Source organism: Bremia lactucae, linkage group LG17, assembly GCF_004359215.1.
Source record: "Bremia lactucae strain SF5 linkage group LG17, whole genome shotgun sequence".
Classification (NCBI taxonomy): domain Eukaryota; phylum Oomycota; class Peronosporomycetes; order Peronosporales; family Peronosporaceae; genus Bremia; species Bremia lactucae.
In genome coordinates, this window is record NC_090626.1 from 577725 (window position 1) to 594947 (window position 17223).

The 17223-nt window shown below is 47.1% G+C and overlaps 6 protein-coding genes across 6 annotated transcripts; 3 read left to right on the plus strand and 3 right to left on the minus strand.

Annotated features, from left to right (window-relative positions):
- Positions 1–2508: 2508 nt before the first annotated feature.
- Positions 2509–4275, minus strand: CCR75_007608 (uncharacterized protein; the record flags this gene model as incomplete). The annotated part of the gene is made up of 1 exon (XM_067965666.1): positions 2509–4275. One exon carries the CDS (start codon positions 4273–4275, stop codon positions 2509–2511), a length of 1767 nt encoding a protein of 588 aa, XP_067823376.1.
- Positions 4276–4383: 108 nt separating this feature from the next.
- CCR75_007607 (uncharacterized protein) lies at positions 4384–7238 on the plus strand (the record flags this gene model as incomplete). The annotated part of the gene is made up of 2 exons (XM_067965665.1): positions 4384–4579; positions 4650–7238. The coding sequence occupies 2 exons, from the start codon at positions 4384–4386 to the stop codon at positions 4670–4672; spliced, it is 219 nt and encodes a 72-aa protein (XP_067823375.1). The 3' UTR covers positions 4673–7238.
- CCR75_007606 (uncharacterized protein) lies at positions 4754–7618 on the minus strand (the record flags this gene model as incomplete). The annotated part of the gene is made up of 1 exon (XM_067965664.1): positions 4754–7618. One exon carries the CDS (start codon positions 7616–7618, stop codon positions 4754–4756), a length of 2865 nt encoding a protein of 954 aa, XP_067823374.1.
- A 402-nt stretch (positions 7619–8020) lies between these two features.
- CCR75_007605 (uncharacterized protein) lies at positions 8021–8879 on the minus strand. Its single transcript, XM_067965663.1, has 2 exons — positions 8411–8879; positions 8021–8135 (listed from the first exon to the last, which is right to left on the minus strand). The coding sequence occupies exons 1-2, from the start codon at positions 8765–8767 to the stop codon at positions 8097–8099; spliced, it is 396 nt and encodes a 131-aa protein (XP_067823373.1). The 5' UTR covers positions 8768–8879; the 3' UTR covers positions 8021–8096.
- A 201-nt stretch (positions 8880–9080) lies between these two features.
- CCR75_007604 (uncharacterized protein) lies at positions 9081–10392 on the plus strand. The gene is made up of 2 exons (XM_067965662.1): positions 9081–9760; positions 9839–10392. Exons 1-2 carry the CDS (start codon positions 9300–9302, stop codon positions 10191–10193), a joined length of 816 nt encoding a protein of 271 aa, XP_067823372.1. The 5' UTR covers positions 9081–9299; the 3' UTR covers positions 10194–10392.
- A 153-nt stretch (positions 10393–10545) lies between these two features.
- On the plus strand, positions 10546–11418 carry CCR75_007603 (uncharacterized protein; the record flags this gene model as incomplete). The annotated part of the gene is made up of 3 exons (XM_067965661.1): positions 10546–10582; positions 10617–10826; positions 10905–11418. The coding sequence occupies 3 exons, from the start codon at positions 10546–10548 to the stop codon at positions 11126–11128; spliced, it is 471 nt and encodes a 156-aa protein (XP_067823371.1). The 3' UTR covers positions 11129–11418.
- Between the last annotated feature and the right edge of the window lie 5805 nt (positions 11419–17223).

A 17223-nucleotide genomic window follows, 5' to 3' on the forward strand; every position in this document is an offset into this window, starting at 1 on the left:
CACTACGCCCTTTTTCCGGGAATTGGCTGCCGTACCTCTCCTGGCTAACGCACCCCTTCCAACCACACCATGCTATAGGCACTGTGCCGGTTCATGCGACGCTTGACTCTCTGTCAACTCGCCTTCTACTGCCTTAAGCTCTCGGCTCTGTGCAGGACTATGGAACACATGACTACTTGTCATTGCCCTTTGCACTACTTCAGTCTATTCAAGATGGGTAGGAATTGGTGACTTTGCCATCCCGGCAACACTGCCTTAAACTGTGTTCGACACGACATCAGTTGCATACGCCTCTCGCAGGAGCAATCCATTTCGGTGTCCTGCGTAAAATTCGCAACTGTGTGTGTATTCTAGTCTATCCATGTTTGGCGTTTTCCCAACCATAACTGCCTAAGATGAGGTCATACGGTCTCACCATACCTAGCACTGTGAGCTACTCTTTTCAAGAGGAGTCACTAAAGCTGAAGGCGAGTTCTACTTGAACTCCCTGAGACTTAACGAGCGCACCGTTTGCTGAACAAACGGCCGCCTCTTCTCGCTTGCCATCCTGGCAAAGCAAATTAAACATCGCCGGTCTATTTTCTAGAGCCGCCAGCTTAAAAAATTCTGTGATGCACTTGAATCCACTAGGAGGGTCATCACATGGTCATAGCATCGTATTCGAGCGCTATAGACCAGCATGGTTGAGGTCCAAAATTTTGCGAACTTAGGGACTATGCTTCGATAACTCTGAACTTAGGGGTAGCTTTAGAGTCCGGTTCAGAAGGGCATCCCGCTACTAATGCGCTCCTATATTTCCCGACCCTCAGTGGACGATGCAGAACTCTTGCATCTCGCACGCTGGTTCATGTACATGTCCTTTGGAAGGGAGTCCTCTTGCTTGGCATCTTCGCTCTAGCAGAAACCTTGGCATAGCAGCGAGCCATCATGTGGCTTCGCTTGCCGCACTTCTTCAAGCAGACTAGATTTCATTGCCCGACCCCATGGGAGTGGGATTTGCCCTCTTGGCCGACGGCTTACACCAAGCTGTCAGCGAGGCGCTGTTGTAGAATTGCTTCTGAACGGAGGCAATTTGTATTGCCTTTAACATCGTCGACGGCACCTTTCTGAAAAGGGCATGTCGCAACGGGCCAAGCCGTAGTCCGTTCATAAACGTGGGCACATTAATGTGCTCTGAAAATCGGACCTACGGTTATGGATGCCGACAGCGAGCTAATCTCCTGGACATACTCTTGCAGAGATCGCTTCGCCTGTCGCGCACCGAAGAAGCGCGCCTGAAGCAGCACTTCGTTGTTCGGCGGCTGGTACAAGGCTCGAATCTTTTCCTTGGAGATTGCCCATGTAGGGAACGCCTTTCTGTCCGCCATAAGCGCCGAGTAAGCCCACTTTGAGGCCTTACCGCGCAGGTGCGACATGGCGTTCGACGCCATCCGGCTATCGTCCTCGATGAGCTGCGCGACAGCGCATTGTTCCACGGCTAACAGCCAGTGGGCAATCGTGCGCGCTGCAGTTCCATCGAACTTGGGCGGGTCCATCCGAATGGGCCTTGTCTGATGCGGTTGGGCAGAGAGCATTTTGACTGGCCTATTGGAAGCCTCGCTCCGAGCCTGCTCACGCCTCAGTTCATCCTGAGTCTGAGTGACGGACTCCGCCGCAGCATGGCTGGTGCCCCGGACGCGGCTCTCCGCTGTCCGAGCACGAATGCCTCAAACTGCTCCAACTGAGCAACAGGTCCCTCAGGAGGATTGCCCAAGAGCCTGGCAGGGCTTGTTTATCAAGTCCCTGCGCCAATTGCTTTGCCACCTCCTGATGATGTTCCGAGAGTGGAAAAAACGAGCCCAATCGATGTCGAGGCTCATCCTCGCGTACATATGCAGAGATGCTGGTCGTGGGAAGTGCTATTAAGTGTAGGCGGGCACGTTTTTATGCGGCCACGATCTACTTAAGCACACACCCTAGCACAGCGAGGAAGCGGGTTGACCGTCTACTCTCGTGTGCCCTGAGGTATTTGTGGTGGGCGCCTTAGCGACCTCACCCAACGCACTAAGTATTCTGGTAAACGTGTCGTCACGGCCTCGTGCAGACTTACGAAGCAGGAAGTAGTTTTCAGCAGTTTTATATTCAATCGTAGTAAGTATAATATACCTATATCTAATTTTAGCAATCATGAAATGTCATTTAAAACAAGATGCTATTGATAGAATGATGGCATTGACATAAGAGACGGGATTGAACTTTTTGTCAATGGCTAGTGGGATAATTGACTCCATCTTGATAGTATTAATTTAAGCGCGTTAAAGATAGCTGAACATGTTCTTCAGGTGTCCACGAGCGTCGCGCCAGTGACATTGCAGCTTCCCTAGTTTTTACAAAAACATATATTTTTCATAAGTTTTAAATATCTTGAGGGATCCTCCTTTTACCAATTTCAGATAAATTTAATTAGTCTACGACACAGTTTTTTTTTATTACTAAGATGCTTTAATCATCAAGCTGGAAACACCCTTGTCACTCTAAATACCGGCGCTTCACCGCCAGTCGGCCGCTTTCAGGATTAAGGTATCCTCGAATTAAAAATCGACCAAACCGATTTTTCCCTTTCCCCAACACGACATAGCGCGTGGCCACAGTCTCGCATATATTGTCAATCTCGTCACTCTCGTCATTGTTTATTTCTTCCTCCTCTTCTTCATTATCGGAAGACGGCATCGGTACAAATTGTATCTCCAATTGATCGTCTCGAATCTTAACAAGTGTCCCATTGTGTTGCCGCAATTGAAAAAATCCGACATATTGCCCCGAGATGGGACCCCAATGCTCTTGACAACGCGATTGCAGCGCACGAGTCCGAGAAGTATAGTGAAATGGACTCACACCATCGACGCTTTGAAATGCTTTGTCACTAAAGCCCCAATTCCCAACAAAAGAACCTCGTCGATCCTTTCGTATGGAATACACACCACGAAGAATTGGATCCGTGGCTTCAGTTTCAAAAATGGAAAATTCGGATGGAATTATAGGATGAGGAATCCAACGTTTTCGTTTTAACGTATTTGCCAACGAGTTCATGGCAATGGAAGAGCGCATGCGTTTTGAGGTGAAACGGGGAGTGGTTTCCAATGTTGGTCGTTTTCTTGAATTGATTTGATTGCGAGTTTCTTTGACAGAAAAGCTCTTGTTACTGCTAGTGGAAGAGTACTCACTTGATGAATTGGAGCTGGAAGAAGGGCTACTAGCAAGATCGAGCGTATCTTCATCGCTTTCGTGATGCATTGTGGACTTGACGTGCGAAGATTCGATGTATTGGCATTGAAAAATCTCTTCCGTTGTTTCGACGGTCACGTTAAGATCCAATGGACTTTTTTCAAAATCACTCTCTTCTTCGTCACTTTTATCAAACCATTGATACTCGGAATGAATACCAGTCGAGTCATTATTACTCGAATCAAAGACAAGTATGGGCGTAGCATGATCTTGCATCTCTAGTAATTCCATGGACTCATTAATACGAAGATGAGAGACCAGGGGATTCTCAGGACCTTGTATTGCTATTGATTCGACGGGAAGTGTACTGGTTACCACATGATTTACAAGTGCTGCGATCGTTTCGCTGACCACTTGATCAACGTTACTCGTTTTTTGATTGTCAATAAGAGCAGTCTGCTCTGTTGCCGTGATACACGACTTATTAATACAATTGTTGCCACTTTTGTCATTTATCGTACAAGTCATGCCTGGGACCACTGCAATTAGACCATCACTCTGTGTTGCACCATCACCATCACTCTGCATGATTTGACCATCACTCTGTGTTGCACCATTACCATCACTCTGCATGATAGCACGCTTTTCAACCAATTGTAATCTTGCAAGCCTTGCATGCTGCTCCCAAGCAAACGGCGTTGTTACTTCACTAACCTTACTTTCGGCCGGACCCATATACTTTGTCTCGTCCACATCCATCGGCTCCGGCACGTAATACTCAACCTTTGATTCCGTCGCCACAGTGTTGATATAATCGTCTACCACAGCCAGCTCTCCATTCCTCGAGGTTGCTACTACATCGCTGCATAGCTGTGTCGTTTTCGCATCAGCCAACCAATTGCCAGGCGTCGAGACACTTTGAAACGCCATCGTTTCTTTGTACTCGTCCGTGTGCCGTTCACCTAGCTCTTTCTCGAGGTCCATTTGTAGTGATTTTAAAGGAGCTTGATTGAATTCCTGGATAATTACAGGCGCCTCTAGTGACTGCTGTAGCTCTTTTGCCGTCACCATGCACTTACGCCAATCAAGTCGTGGCAGTGTCTATTTTACCCAATGAAAAGGTCGCTTCTCCGCGCACATCATTGGTTGAGATTATTTGGCTTTTGCAAAGCAACTACCATGATTGTCCCGGTGCGCTGCTTTACGTGCGGCAAGGTGCTGGCCAACAAATGGGAGACATATCTAGGTTTACTCCGTGCTGACTATACAGAACGAGATGCACTCGATGAATTGTCACTCAAGCGCTACTGCTGTCGACGCATGATGCTGACACATGTAGACCTGATCGAAAAGTTACTTCACTACAACACTGGCGGTACGTGTTTTTTTATTGGACAAAATTCCGTCTTCATGTTATCTCAAGCAACTATTGTGTCGCTATGTAGCCATCGAGCGAGGCGACGACTAAAGTATTTCCTCAACCTACGACACTAATCACTTTTATTGCCACAATTTTAGCCTATCAAACTTGCACCGGAAAAGTAAATTCTCACAAAAACACGAGCTTTTCAACCCATTCTTGCGCGAAATCACGATGACCATCATTCTTTAAAAAACCCCAATGACGGAGGGTACAAAGCGCACGTACAAAGCGCGCCTTCACAAGACCATCATTCTTCCGTACTTTCGTCGATTGCCTCGCATTTCTCGCCTCTTCCTCTTCCTGTAATTCGGATGAGAAGCACTCGTACCACTCCAAAAGATTCAACGTCGAACTTGCGCTCTCTTGATAGAATAAAAACGCCAGCCCGACATCATGCAACCACGCCGAATTCCCGTCTGGAGTCGAATTTTCTTCAATGCCTGCGTCTTGCAAAATTTGACGAATGTGATCGTGGTACTCCAATCGAAGCCGTTCGTCCAGCACCGTGGCATCGTCGACAATGGACCATTTTTCAACCAATGTGTCCGCTTTTGACTTTGCGCTTTTGCCACGTGGATGCAACAAAACCGCCACTAATCGTGTCGTAAATACCGTCACGAGTTCACGTCGCAAGGCGCGTAGCATAGACGCAGGACTCTCTTGACTCGACGCATACGCACATAGCGTCGCTAATTCGCCTAGTAGTGGCTCGAATGTAGTATCTCCTTCTAGATTAAGTCCACGAACACTTGCTCTCCACTGCTGAATCAAATTAATCGCCACTCTCCACTTACAAGTCTCAAAGCTCTGAATAATAGCCTGAAAACAACGCGCTTCGTAAAGTCGACCTTCGAGTGCAAAAGACAAGTGCAGGACCATCCCGTCGCTCTCGTCAGTATCGTGAGGACAAACGTGAAACAACACACATGCCGCTCGGAAACATTCCCATCCTAATCGCCAGGAATCGCGTCGTTGACGTGCTGTCACCAAGGCGGATGTTAAAATTGCATTCCAGTCGTTAGAACTATTTGAAGGCAGAACTCTCGATGTCAAATCGGCTATTTCAACAGCACTACAACGAGCAAGCCAGGAATCGAGCGTCGAAGCGGCTTTAAACCATTTTTTGTGGCCATGTCGCTGGATAAATTGAGTAACGCGATGGGGTAACGGCGTTTGTGTGGCCAAACGAAGCAGGGGATTTTCGCACGTGGGTCCGCTATCAACGGCAAAGGCCAGAAAGCTCCATGGACAGCGCCGAAAGTGCGTAAACAAGAGCAAACGCAGGGCCAGCAAAAGACGAGGGACACTCGGTAACCGGCTGTGCCGATGCGCAATGGCGCGGACAACATTGCCGCTGAGTTGAAGTGGCAACTTGGCACAGACTACGAGTGACTCGAGTACATGCTCAAAACATTTCCGCGAATCAAGAAGCGAGAAAAATTGTAACTCTAGACGCTTTGTGATGGTTAAATCCAATCGTCTTAACGCTGGGGAATTGGCAGACGCGACGCCGATTACGAACCCAAGAGTACCGTTTGCGTACCTTAGGGGAAGGGTTTCTTGCTGTTGGCTAAAATGAGTCCAAATGTCTAAAAAATCGCCCAACACTTGTTGGGAAAAGGCTTCTAATTGGTCAATACAGAGCAACAGATACGGCTGCCGAGAGTCTAGACTCGCACATTCCTCGCGCTCCAGGGCATAGTACTGTTCGTGCTTGGCCATCTCTTGCTGTCTAGAAACGAGTGGGTCATCCAACATTGGACGAGATAGCGTATGTTTCTCGACAAGGAACGTATACTGACGAAACACGCGTTGCAAGATCTTTGCTAACGCCATCTCGGTGATGCTTACGTAATCCGTCGCCATTCGTGCAACATTTAACAATTTCGGAGCCTTGCTGCGACATGTGTCAATTTTCGTCTGTAACCACGACACTGCTTCATCCAGACATGCAAGACTGCGATGATACCGGTCTCCTTCTGTATCAGTGTCCTTTTCTATGATTGCGAATGCTTTTTCTAGCCGATTGAGCACCAGTTCCTCAATCATAGCGACCCACTCCCGCCTTGTATGGCTACTACTTTGTGCGATTACTTCATTCACGTAATATTGTATTCTGGTCAATAATTGTGACATTGTCCACCGACCATATGGTACCGGTGCAGCACGACGTTTCTTTCTTGTTTTCTTCGTCTCGGCTTCACATGGGACTTCTTCGTCACTGGAATCCCATTCCAAACTCGACGCTGCAATACTATCTTCGCTCAAAACGTTCTTGGCAGCAGAATCTACGACATTGTCTCTAATTTTTGTATTGTATTGTTGCCGTGTCGTTCGACCACTCCTTCTGACGGGTCCTACCAAATGATCTAATGGAAGCAAATCAAAAGTATCGACGACTTGTTTCAGCCATGTTTCTTCTCGTTCTATTGCCTCAAGCACTTTTGCTAACTTTTTTGTCAACCACTCGATCAATCGTCTTGCGCTTACCGCATCTCGCGGCACTTTGATACAAAGTGGAAATGTTCGACGTAATTGAAGTGTCAGTGGCTCGATCCATAGATCACTTGACGTAGCATCGGTTCCAGCTATGACAGCAGCACTCGGATACGCGTGGAATGCTGGAAATAATACCTGAGCATCGATATTTTGTCGTCGAAGCGAATCTCCTTTATCCGCTAACTCAGTCTGTGCACAATACTTTTCAAAATACTGCAACATCTGATTGTAACTTACATCGTTACTTTGTTGCAATACTTTCTGCACGCTTTGGCGCGTTATTTCACATGCATGGTGGTACGCAAGTTCTTGATACACGCTGTAAGCTTCGGTATCGGCTCGAGATTGGCGTTTGGTCGAAGTATTAGAGTCTTTTGGGAATGGGAATGGATACCTTGTTTGCTCCTTGTAATGAATGGATGATGCACTTGCGTTTGATAGTTTCTGCGGGAACTGGATCGTCACACCTGTTGTGTAGGCTGCAGGTTCCATGTAGAATGGTTTCTAAGAAATTGTCAAAAGGTCGTAAATGAAAGTTGCTTTTTAACCAATCGGAAAGCAATTCCACCATCATTTTCACTAATTACAAAGTCATTTTGCCGAGTTTATAATATTTCACTAAAAATAAATAAAGCATGCCATTTTCTTAAACCCAGTTGTATTGTTTAGTATGGTGACCGAATCAAGTGCTCAACGTTTAAAGCTCCCGATGCCCCATTCTACTTCTTTAATTTTCTTGCTGCACTCTACGATCTACTGGATCAATTTGTATACGCAAAGAACGGCATGCATTTGAACCTACACTGCGCCGTGAAGGGCTCATAGCTATTCTGTGCCAGAGGGATCTGATCAAATGATGATGAGTACTTAAGTCAATAAAAAACGAAAACAGAATAAAACAAAAGAATGAATTGTCCCATTCGCTACTTAAAATCAGCTCCTACTTCACACAATGCATCTCGTGCTGCGCTTAGCTGCGCTGGTGGTGGTGCTGCTCACGAGTCTTAAGCTATAAATAAAAACAGAATTAGATTAATTGCAGCGCCCGCATCATCGCATTTAAGGATCAACACTAAACGGAGCCGATGTGTCTGGCGCAGTTTTACACCAGTATGCAGTATGGGCGTATGATTGGCACATAATTTGCTTTAAGCAATCATGCCAAGACACGCAAAAAGCGCGTCAACCTATCAATTGCAATGGGTCCACCGCTCCGACCACACGCATGCAGTCATCGGCTCCAGCATTGTCTTTCCTTATATGCTACAAATAAGCTTATCGTACCTGTGGCACGTGCACACCGGCCAGCTTGAGGTCCAAATGGGCCAGCAAATCCTTCGTGTCGTTGTCAATCTCAATGTTCTCCGTGTCAATAGCCGACACCTCTGGAACAAAGTCCATACGACGCTCACGCTCTTCTTCCTGGAGTTTGAGCGAGATACCACGCACTTGGCCATGCTGGATGCGCTTCATGAGGTGCGTAATGTACCCGGCAATTTTATTGCGCATGCGTTTGGACGGAATGATGGCAACTTCATCGCACACGCGCTTGTTCGTGTCGAAATCAAGGGTAAGACGGGAGTAGTACTTTTCAATAATTTTGACGGCAGAGCCCTTGACGGTCTTGGTACGGACACCCATGGCTGATTAGAATTCGGTTAGGGACAATTGCTTTGGTTATGAGACGCTCTCTGTGGAATTTTTGCGACCTGGAGACGCGACGACCATTCAAATTGATGCGTCGAAAAGTTCCGAACACCAATTTTGTGACTCGTGGATTCAATCCTTTGTACTACACGCTACTGTTGTCGATATAGGCGCCGACCTTTTTTGTGTGTACTTTTGGGTCGAGTTACTTTTAAGAGTGTATTTTTCACTTCTAAGACATAGGTTTAGTAATTGAGACCAAAGACCATTTTTGGGGGAAATTATAGTTGAATACCACGATAATAGGCCCGACAACGAGTAAAAAGAGTCAGAAATTGTCATATTTGGCCATCTGTTTGCGCTGATTGGTCAGACCAGATGACAAATATTAAGTTTACGTATCCGCCGCACGTTCGCTTCCGCCTCCGACGACTTGCATAAGAGCACCCCCGCGCACTGAGTTCATCCTCGTCTCTGGCTCCTGCGCGGCACTTGATTCTCTTCGCGCACACGCAGGCCAGCTGCTATGACGACTGTGGTGATTTCTCCACCAATTGGGCCCGCCAGCTCGCCCCCAACCGTTCCTACTGGCACCAAGACGGTTGTAAGAAGTGTAGCTGTCGAAACACCGTCTGCGAACGATACGAAAGAGGCATCTCAAGCGACTTTAGATACTGCAAAGAGCAAAATCATCGATTTCGTTCAGAATTGCCAGCAACACGACGTGAAGTCCATGGAATCATCCGTGGAGAAGCAAGACAGCGAGAAGAGTATCGAGAACAAGGATGACGGTGCGGTGGTGGTCAAGCAGCGACTTCCTCAGAAGCGGCGGAAGGTTTTATTTGAATGTGCCGATATCGTCGAGTTTGAGCCCACCGTGTACACCACAAGCATCACGTCAGGGGGCATCCCCATCGGTCTTTCGCTTGACGAGCGATCTCGATCACGACGACGCTTGGATTCGTTTGAAATGGAGCGAGTACAAGAGTACGTACCCCACGTAACCAAATCTTCATGGTATATATTTGTAATTACTGGAGTGATACTAACCAATGGTCGTAATAGGCGCGTGGGGCGACAGAATTACATGGAAAAAGGCTATCTCGACCCTCAGGAACGCGAGGTGATACTTACGAATGCAGGATGTCAAGCACCCGTGATGGCGTCCGTGGAAGCTGAAGTGAATGCCATTATTTACAACCGACTCGAGTCGAATGTCATTGACCACGACTTTTTATATGGCACCACCGATTTGAGCGTTGAGGATGCGAACATTGACGAAGAAGATGATGGCCATTCGATTGCATGGCGGCAACAAGAGGACGGAGAAGAGTCGAACGACAGCGAGCAGGAGCAAAGCGACAATACACGTAGTGGCCTAAAGAGACGAAGAAGCTTGGACGAGGAACCGTCTGAGTAGATTCCAGGATCAGATCGCGCCTGGCGTTGCACCATGGCCCGTCGTTGTTCTGCTCTTTTTTTGTGATTTGGGTCTTGTCCATTCGTCTTTTTTTGAGAATTGGCTGTCGATTGGCTACCACCACGAATTGAATCCAAATGTTTGGTTTTTTCGACAGGAGTCACGAATAGTAAATAAAAAACACTATTTTGGATTGATTTGCAATTTAACTCGGAATTTGTGATGAAAATAGTCCAATCTTTCCTCGTTGGTTGACAAGCACATCAAACGTGTGTCGCGTCGTCTCTTGTCTCAATTTCTCCCACCTTCGGTCCTGCTTGCCTTCTCTGCTCGGTACCACTAACTCTTCACCATGGCTGCAACAAGCGACATTCCATCCGAGCTCCGACGTGCGACCTGTACGATACGTTTTACCATTACTAGTCCCTTTCAATGGCTTTAACGCGTGTGCCTTCTCTGCAGATGTAAAGACGACGGACTTAACGCCAGGATCCCAGGGCCATAATTTGGTATTACAGGTCGTTTCAAGCGCCCCGACGGTTGAAAAAAAGCGCTTTGATGGCACAATTTCGCGTATCGCCGAAGTTGTGCTGGCGGACGAGACTGGCTGCGTCACATTCACGGCGCGAAATGGTGCGACATTGTACTGGCAATTTGTATGGTTCATTGTCTCTGCGTCCACTAACATGAGTTTATTGTGACGAGCTGTAGACCAGATTGACATGCTCAAGGATGGACAAGTCGTGGTGCTGCGCAATAGCAACGCTGATATTTTCAATGGCTTCATGCGCCTTAATGTGACGCAATGGGGAAAGCTGTCACTGCATCCAGATGGCATTGCGTCCACTCCGCCTCCTCCGCCTAGCGTAAACACGGACAATAACATCTCGGCCGTCGAGTACGAATTAGTTACGGCAGATACGCACGATGAGTGAGTGCTTGCCAAGGGTCCGTGTAGTTGCGTGCATGTTGAATCAGAGTGATGCTCTTGCTTGAAACCCATTTTAGTGTTTTTTTTTTGTTTGACAGCAAATATTTACATTACTTGCTTTCATTGCTTATAAACATCAATTTTCTGTTGATGTGGATGATCATCACCTCGGCTTGATTAGACGCCCTAATTTTACTAATTTGGATTTATTATGCCAAGTCAAATCTATGAATAAAAATCTCAAGAAGATCACTATCTGGCAGGATTCTGCTGATGTGACTGTGTAGCTGCTCTAGTTGACATATTCGACTGCTAATTGTAGCAACGCCTAGTGTAGGCGGGCACGTCTTAATGCGGCCATGCTCTACTTAGACACACCCTAGCACAGCGAGGAAGCGGTTAGACCGTGTTCTCTTGCGTGCAGTGAGGTAGTTGTGGTGGGCGCCTTAGCCACCTCACACAAACACTAAGTACTCTAGCAAAGTGTCGTCACGGGAGCTGTAACGGGGTGTATCGTTACATGAAATTTGAATTAAAGGTTTTTAATTAATTTATTATCTAAAAGGTAGAGAATATCTGGAGAATATTACTTTACATGGTAATATTTTAAAGCTTAACCATTGGTAGATAAAGACCATCAAATCTACTTTCTCCGCGGTCCAGTCAGCGCTGGACGCGCGCAAAGAGAAAGACAGATAAGACTTTATTACTTGTCGCTTTTAACCAGTGTTTTAAAAAGAGTCTTTTTCTGCACGTACTAGTGTACGTGAAGTGACGTGAGGCACCACTCGCACTGAGGCAGTGCGAAGTGGACTTGTACTGAAGCAGTACAAGTCGGCAGTGCACCGTTACACCTGGTAGCACTTTGTAGTCCGTCCAAGGACCACAGTTCCACCATCTAACATGTCCATGTTAGATGATAATGAAAATACGCATCACGTTTCGCGTGATAGCTACTCTTTTTTAAATGACATCGACAAAAGTGCGGTCGAACAAATGAGTTCGACAGTAGGGAATGATGCCATCTTGGCCATGCTGTCCAATTTGGACAGAGATGCCCTCCATTCAGCCATCGCCAAGTTCATAAAACATGAACTTTCGAAGGAAAAAGTAGTCTTGCTTAATCGGATACCCTTGAAGAAGCAATATCCGTTGCGGAACAGGAGGACTTTAGCATGAGACAGGCTCAAGCTAGTTTGTCATCGTATCGTCCTCCAAGACGACACGAGCTTGGAGGTCCAGAACCTATGGACCTCTCTTATGTCGAAAGCGAGAGACCTCGCATTCCGAACAATAAGCGATCGCAGAAATGCCATCGCTGCCAAAAATTGGGACATTACGCTCATGAGTGTAGTGCCCCACGTCCAGCACCAAAAGGTACTGAACGTAATTTTGGACCGTATGCCAAAAAGGGCAACGGTCGCGGATCCGACGTTGTTGCGAAATCGCAACAGCGAGGCGGACCGCCAAAAAATGGTCGGGGTCAGTAGGGGCGCAACGCCCTTGTGATGTGGTATTCCGCATCACCTTGAATTTAAAAATGACAAATGATTTGCCACTTAGAGCCCTAGTGGACTGTGGAGCGTCGATTAATTTTATTCGTCGCCGGTCGCTAGAGGGTCTTAGGCTCAAATATGTTGAGAGCGACATCCCTCCAGCGAGGATGTCGGTGCGTCTAGCGACAGGCGCATCGATAACAGTAATGAAACGCTTAGTGAAATTTCACTACACGTATAAATGATGTACAGTACGATGATGATTCATCGTGCTGGATTTGGATGTCAAATTTGATGTCATCCTAGGTCTACCTTGGCTCAGAAAATACGAGCCAAGGATCAGCTGGCAGCATCGATCCGTAAAGATGCCTGCCACTTGTTCATCAGATGGCCATCTGATGAACGTCTTGGAGCGTCCACAAGCGTGTGGATGTACTACGAGTGAGTGCGATGGCCTCACTTGTGGTACGGTCGTTAGTACAACTGCACAAGATCACAGTGTGATTACTAATCACACTGTGGAGTCAGCTGCCGGCGGCTGTGCTAATGCACAGGCAGCGCCGAAGGTCCACCACTCGAATAAGTCGAGTGGATTGAGACATGAATTGACGCCTGGCGGGCGACATTCAAGGAGTATGCCGGTTACCATAAAGGTACAACACGATGATCCTAGGTCGAGTAGAGAGTCGACCGTAGAGGACCCAACTGTGATAGCGCAATCACACCCGGAAGACGTTGAGGGAAGAGGTCCCCACGTATTTGAGGAGAAATCCCCTCAAGCGGTAGAAGTTACTAGACTTCTAAATCCCGAGGGATTAATCCCCCGGCAGCCTGTGGATAAATCCCATGAAGAAACCGAGACATTAAATGTCTTGGATAATAACGGTTCAAGAGTAGGCGCTTATACTTTTGATCTGTATGCGCCTCCGAAGTTAACTTCGGAGATAACTCAAGTACCAACCCTAGAAGTTAAGCGGTTCTTGAGAGATCTGCATAGTGGTAAAATCAAGCAAATCTGCGTTCTCGTCACAGAGGACGAATACGTGAACGATATTTGGTCAGCGATTATTATTGCAGAGAACGAACGGGTTCTCAGCAGCTCATCGATGGACGAAAGTGTCCCCGATGTGAAGACTCGGATCGAGATATATATTAGTCAATACTGGGAGTATCGTAAGACAAATCCTTTATACACGGATTTGATTGAATTTAAGGATGTATTCCCTGAAACAGTTCCATGCGAGTTCCCTAAGGATAAAGGCACTCGACATGAGATCAAGCTCAATATGGACTCGAAGTACTGTGTCATGAAGCAGTGGTCACTGCCTCGTGAACAAGTACTTGCGATCGATAAAGAATTTATCGATCGATTGAAAGCGGGATATGTGAGGAAGTTAACCTCCCCACATAGCTCTCTGACCTTCTGTGTGCGAAAGGCCACAGGAGGGTGGCGGATAGTCCACGCATTCAATAAACTGAATGCTGCAACGGTACCGGCTTAAACACCGATACCTAGAAAATACGGAATCATAGATGGCATGTCTAAGAGTACCATCTTATCGTTTATGGATCTGATGGATGGATTTTATCAGATCCTTATGCGAGAACAAGACATCCCGTACACAGCAGTGAGCACTCCCAGTGGGATGCTCTGGGAATGGCTAGTAATGCCATATGGGGCTTAGTGCAACATTCGATAGATGCGTAACGAATCTGTTGAGACCGGTGCGAGAATTCGCTCTGAGTTATTAACGGTGTATTCGTCTATAGCCGGACTTATGACGGAAAGACGGACGTGGGAGTTCCTTAAAGTCACGTTTATTCTAAAGCATAAGTTGTACGCAAATCTCAAGAAGTTCATATTCGCTGCAAGCGAAATACCACTTCTTGGGTGCAACGTCGGTAAACACGGCGTGCGCCCTGATCCCGAAAAGATCAAGGCATTTACCGATGGTCAGTTCCAGTCGATGTCAAGGGACTTGGAAAGTTCCTGCGTATTTGCATAAGTACTTCCGCAATTATGCCGAGATGACAGTTCATCTCTCTTGTCTTTGAAAAAAAGACGATAAAACGCTATGGATCGCCGATTGTCGGCATTCCTTCGAAGGTATCAAGCAAAGCTTGATGCAATCGCCCATCTTCGCGATTGCAGATCAAGACAGACCATTCCATGCCGACCCGATTTCGAGCCGGCTGCGCGTTCCAACAGTGAAAATAATCCCACTGTTGCAACACTCATTTCAAGTGTTCTGTCATCAACCTTGTTTGATGACTTAAAAAAAAGCCTACGAAGAAGATAAGGGTCCGTTGCGTTTATTGGATTATCAGATAAATGCATCCGATAATACTTTTTTAATATTTACCGGCTTTATATCGATCGTCATCCGATCGATACACAACACGCAACGGCATATTGTATTTCACAGCCCTTGCAGGCGACACTCCATCCCAAATCCCAATGATTTGCGCTTGCGCATCATGTATGAGCGTCACGATGCACCAATAACTGGGCATCGTGGACGTGAGAAAACTTAACTCACAGTAAGTCGCGACTTTTATTGGCCCCGCCAGTATCAGTTTATGCGCAAGTACGTTCGTGCTTGCGAAGTATGTCAACGGGTGAAGCCCAGCCCTTCATCCCGTGCACCTCTCCAACCTCTACAACTTCCAGCAGAGTGTTGGCAGTCCGTATCTGTGGACTTCGTCTTCGGATTTCCCGAAAACGACCACAAAAATAATGGAATCCTTGTTTTTGTAGACAGATTCAGCAAGATGGTGCACCTTGCTGCGGTACCAGAGTCGATTACGGCTCCGGGTTGTGCCCGTGTCTTTATCGACACGGTATTCAAATTCCACGGTTTACTCCGTGAACTGGTCTCGGATAGAGATCCACCGTTATCGGCGGAGTTTGGCAATCCGTATTCTGATCTCTCGGAACACGGCTGACTATGTCAACATCCGATCACCCAGAAACGGATAATCAAACAGCGTCCTCGAAGAGATACTTCGAGGTTACGTCCAATCGTATCCGAATTGGAGCGAGTTTTTACCGATGGTCGAATTCGCCATCAATAATTCGGTGCATGCGTCTACAACGCATACACCGTTCTTTGTGAATGGCTTACGCCATCCTCGCATACCGACCCAATTAGAGGGATCCTCTAGTCTAAGGGGGGGGGACTCGCAGGAGCAAAACCAATTCTGGCTCATGCTCAACACGCGTCGAAAATAACAACGACGCGAGTGATGTCAATGTCGAAGAAAACGACATCGAAAATGAGATTGATCTCATGGCAGTACGCACTAAGCGTACTGAAAAAGACAAAACAAATGAGTTAGCGGAAGAGTTTCTGCTAACTCGAGAATCAATTATCCGTTTCGTTCAGGATTCTATTGCTAACGCAGTGGACCGACAGAAATGGAATGCAGACAAACATGGAAGAGCAAATGTTAATTCATTCAAATTAATGATCTAGTGCTACTCTCTACGGTAAACTTACCTAAACGATTAGTCACTAATGTGGGTAGCATTAAACTACTACCCAAGTTCATTGGGCCTTTCCGTGTACTGCATCGAAGAGGCAATGCGTACACAATAGAATTGCGACGTAGGATGCGAACGCATCCTACGTTTTACGTTGGTCGGCTCCGGCCGTACCATCAGTACGCGGCTTCTTCCGAGGACGGATTTGACCACTCTTTACAAGAATACCCAAAAGATTATTGTGATCGCGAACCAGATTTTCATGTTGAACCTGAAGTTTCTCAGGCCGGTTTCGAAGATCCTCGAAGCTACGATGAGCTGACGACAGCTCATCGCGGACAGCATGATACTTCCGCTCGTACTCCAACAAGGAGTACGCACTCTTCGAACGGTCTTCCAACCGCTCGATATGGTGAGCCTGCACCGTCTGCTCCAACGAGCGACGCTTACCGCGCTCGTGGTCAAGTCCCTCCTCCAAATCATGGAGGAAGCGATCGAGTTTGTCGACCATCGACACTAGATCCGACACATGGGTCGGATTTAATTTTCACTCCTCCGCCACAACCATTGGTGAATTTCCAAGGCTGTCAACGTTTCCTTGTGGAACGTATACTCCGTGATGTGAAGGGGTAGCGAACAAGTTATCTTGTTCGCTGGTGCGGTTTACAACCTTCACATGACAGCAGGGAGCCTCGTTCCCAGCTGGTTGTTGACGTTGAGAGCCTCGTCCGTCAGTATGACGAGACCCATCCAATGGATCATAAGGTCTATCAGAAAACACGCGCCTCTGGCGCCTGTAAATCGATGGCAAAACGTCAATCTCATCGCGCATCTCGATAGAGATGCGAGCCCTTCCCCTGGATCACTGGTGACCCGGCGAGGACGCCGGAGGAGATCGCTGCCCGCGACGCTCTTCATGAGCATTACCTTACGCCGAAGGTAATGACGCGAAGCCAGTATCTGACGCGTTTACGTGATCAAGCTTGTGGGGCTTCGGTGACCTGCATGAGAAAGATTCTGATCGTTTTGTTTCCAAACGAAACAAGGAGTGAAAACGAAGTCTCATTTGAGAACTGGGTTCACCGGGCCCGCAAACTCCGTAATATCTGGAATATCAGA

Coding starts and splice junctions, on each gene's coding strand:
- CCR75_007604 (XM_067965662.1), top strand. CDS start 9,300: ATGACGACTGTGGTGATTTCTCCACCAATTGGGCCCGCCAGCTCGCCC. Junction 9,761..9,838: donor GAAATGGAGCGAGTACAAGA/GTACGTACCCCA, acceptor TGGTCGTAATAG/GCGCGTGGGGCGACAGAATT.
- CCR75_007605 (XM_067965663.1), bottom strand. CDS start 8,767: ATGGGTGTCCGTACCAAGACCGTCAAGGGCTCTGCCGTCAAAATTATT. Junction 8,136..8,410: donor CCGGTGTGCACGTGCCACAG/GTACGATAAGCT, acceptor TTTTATTTATAG/CTTAAGACTCGTGAGCAGCA.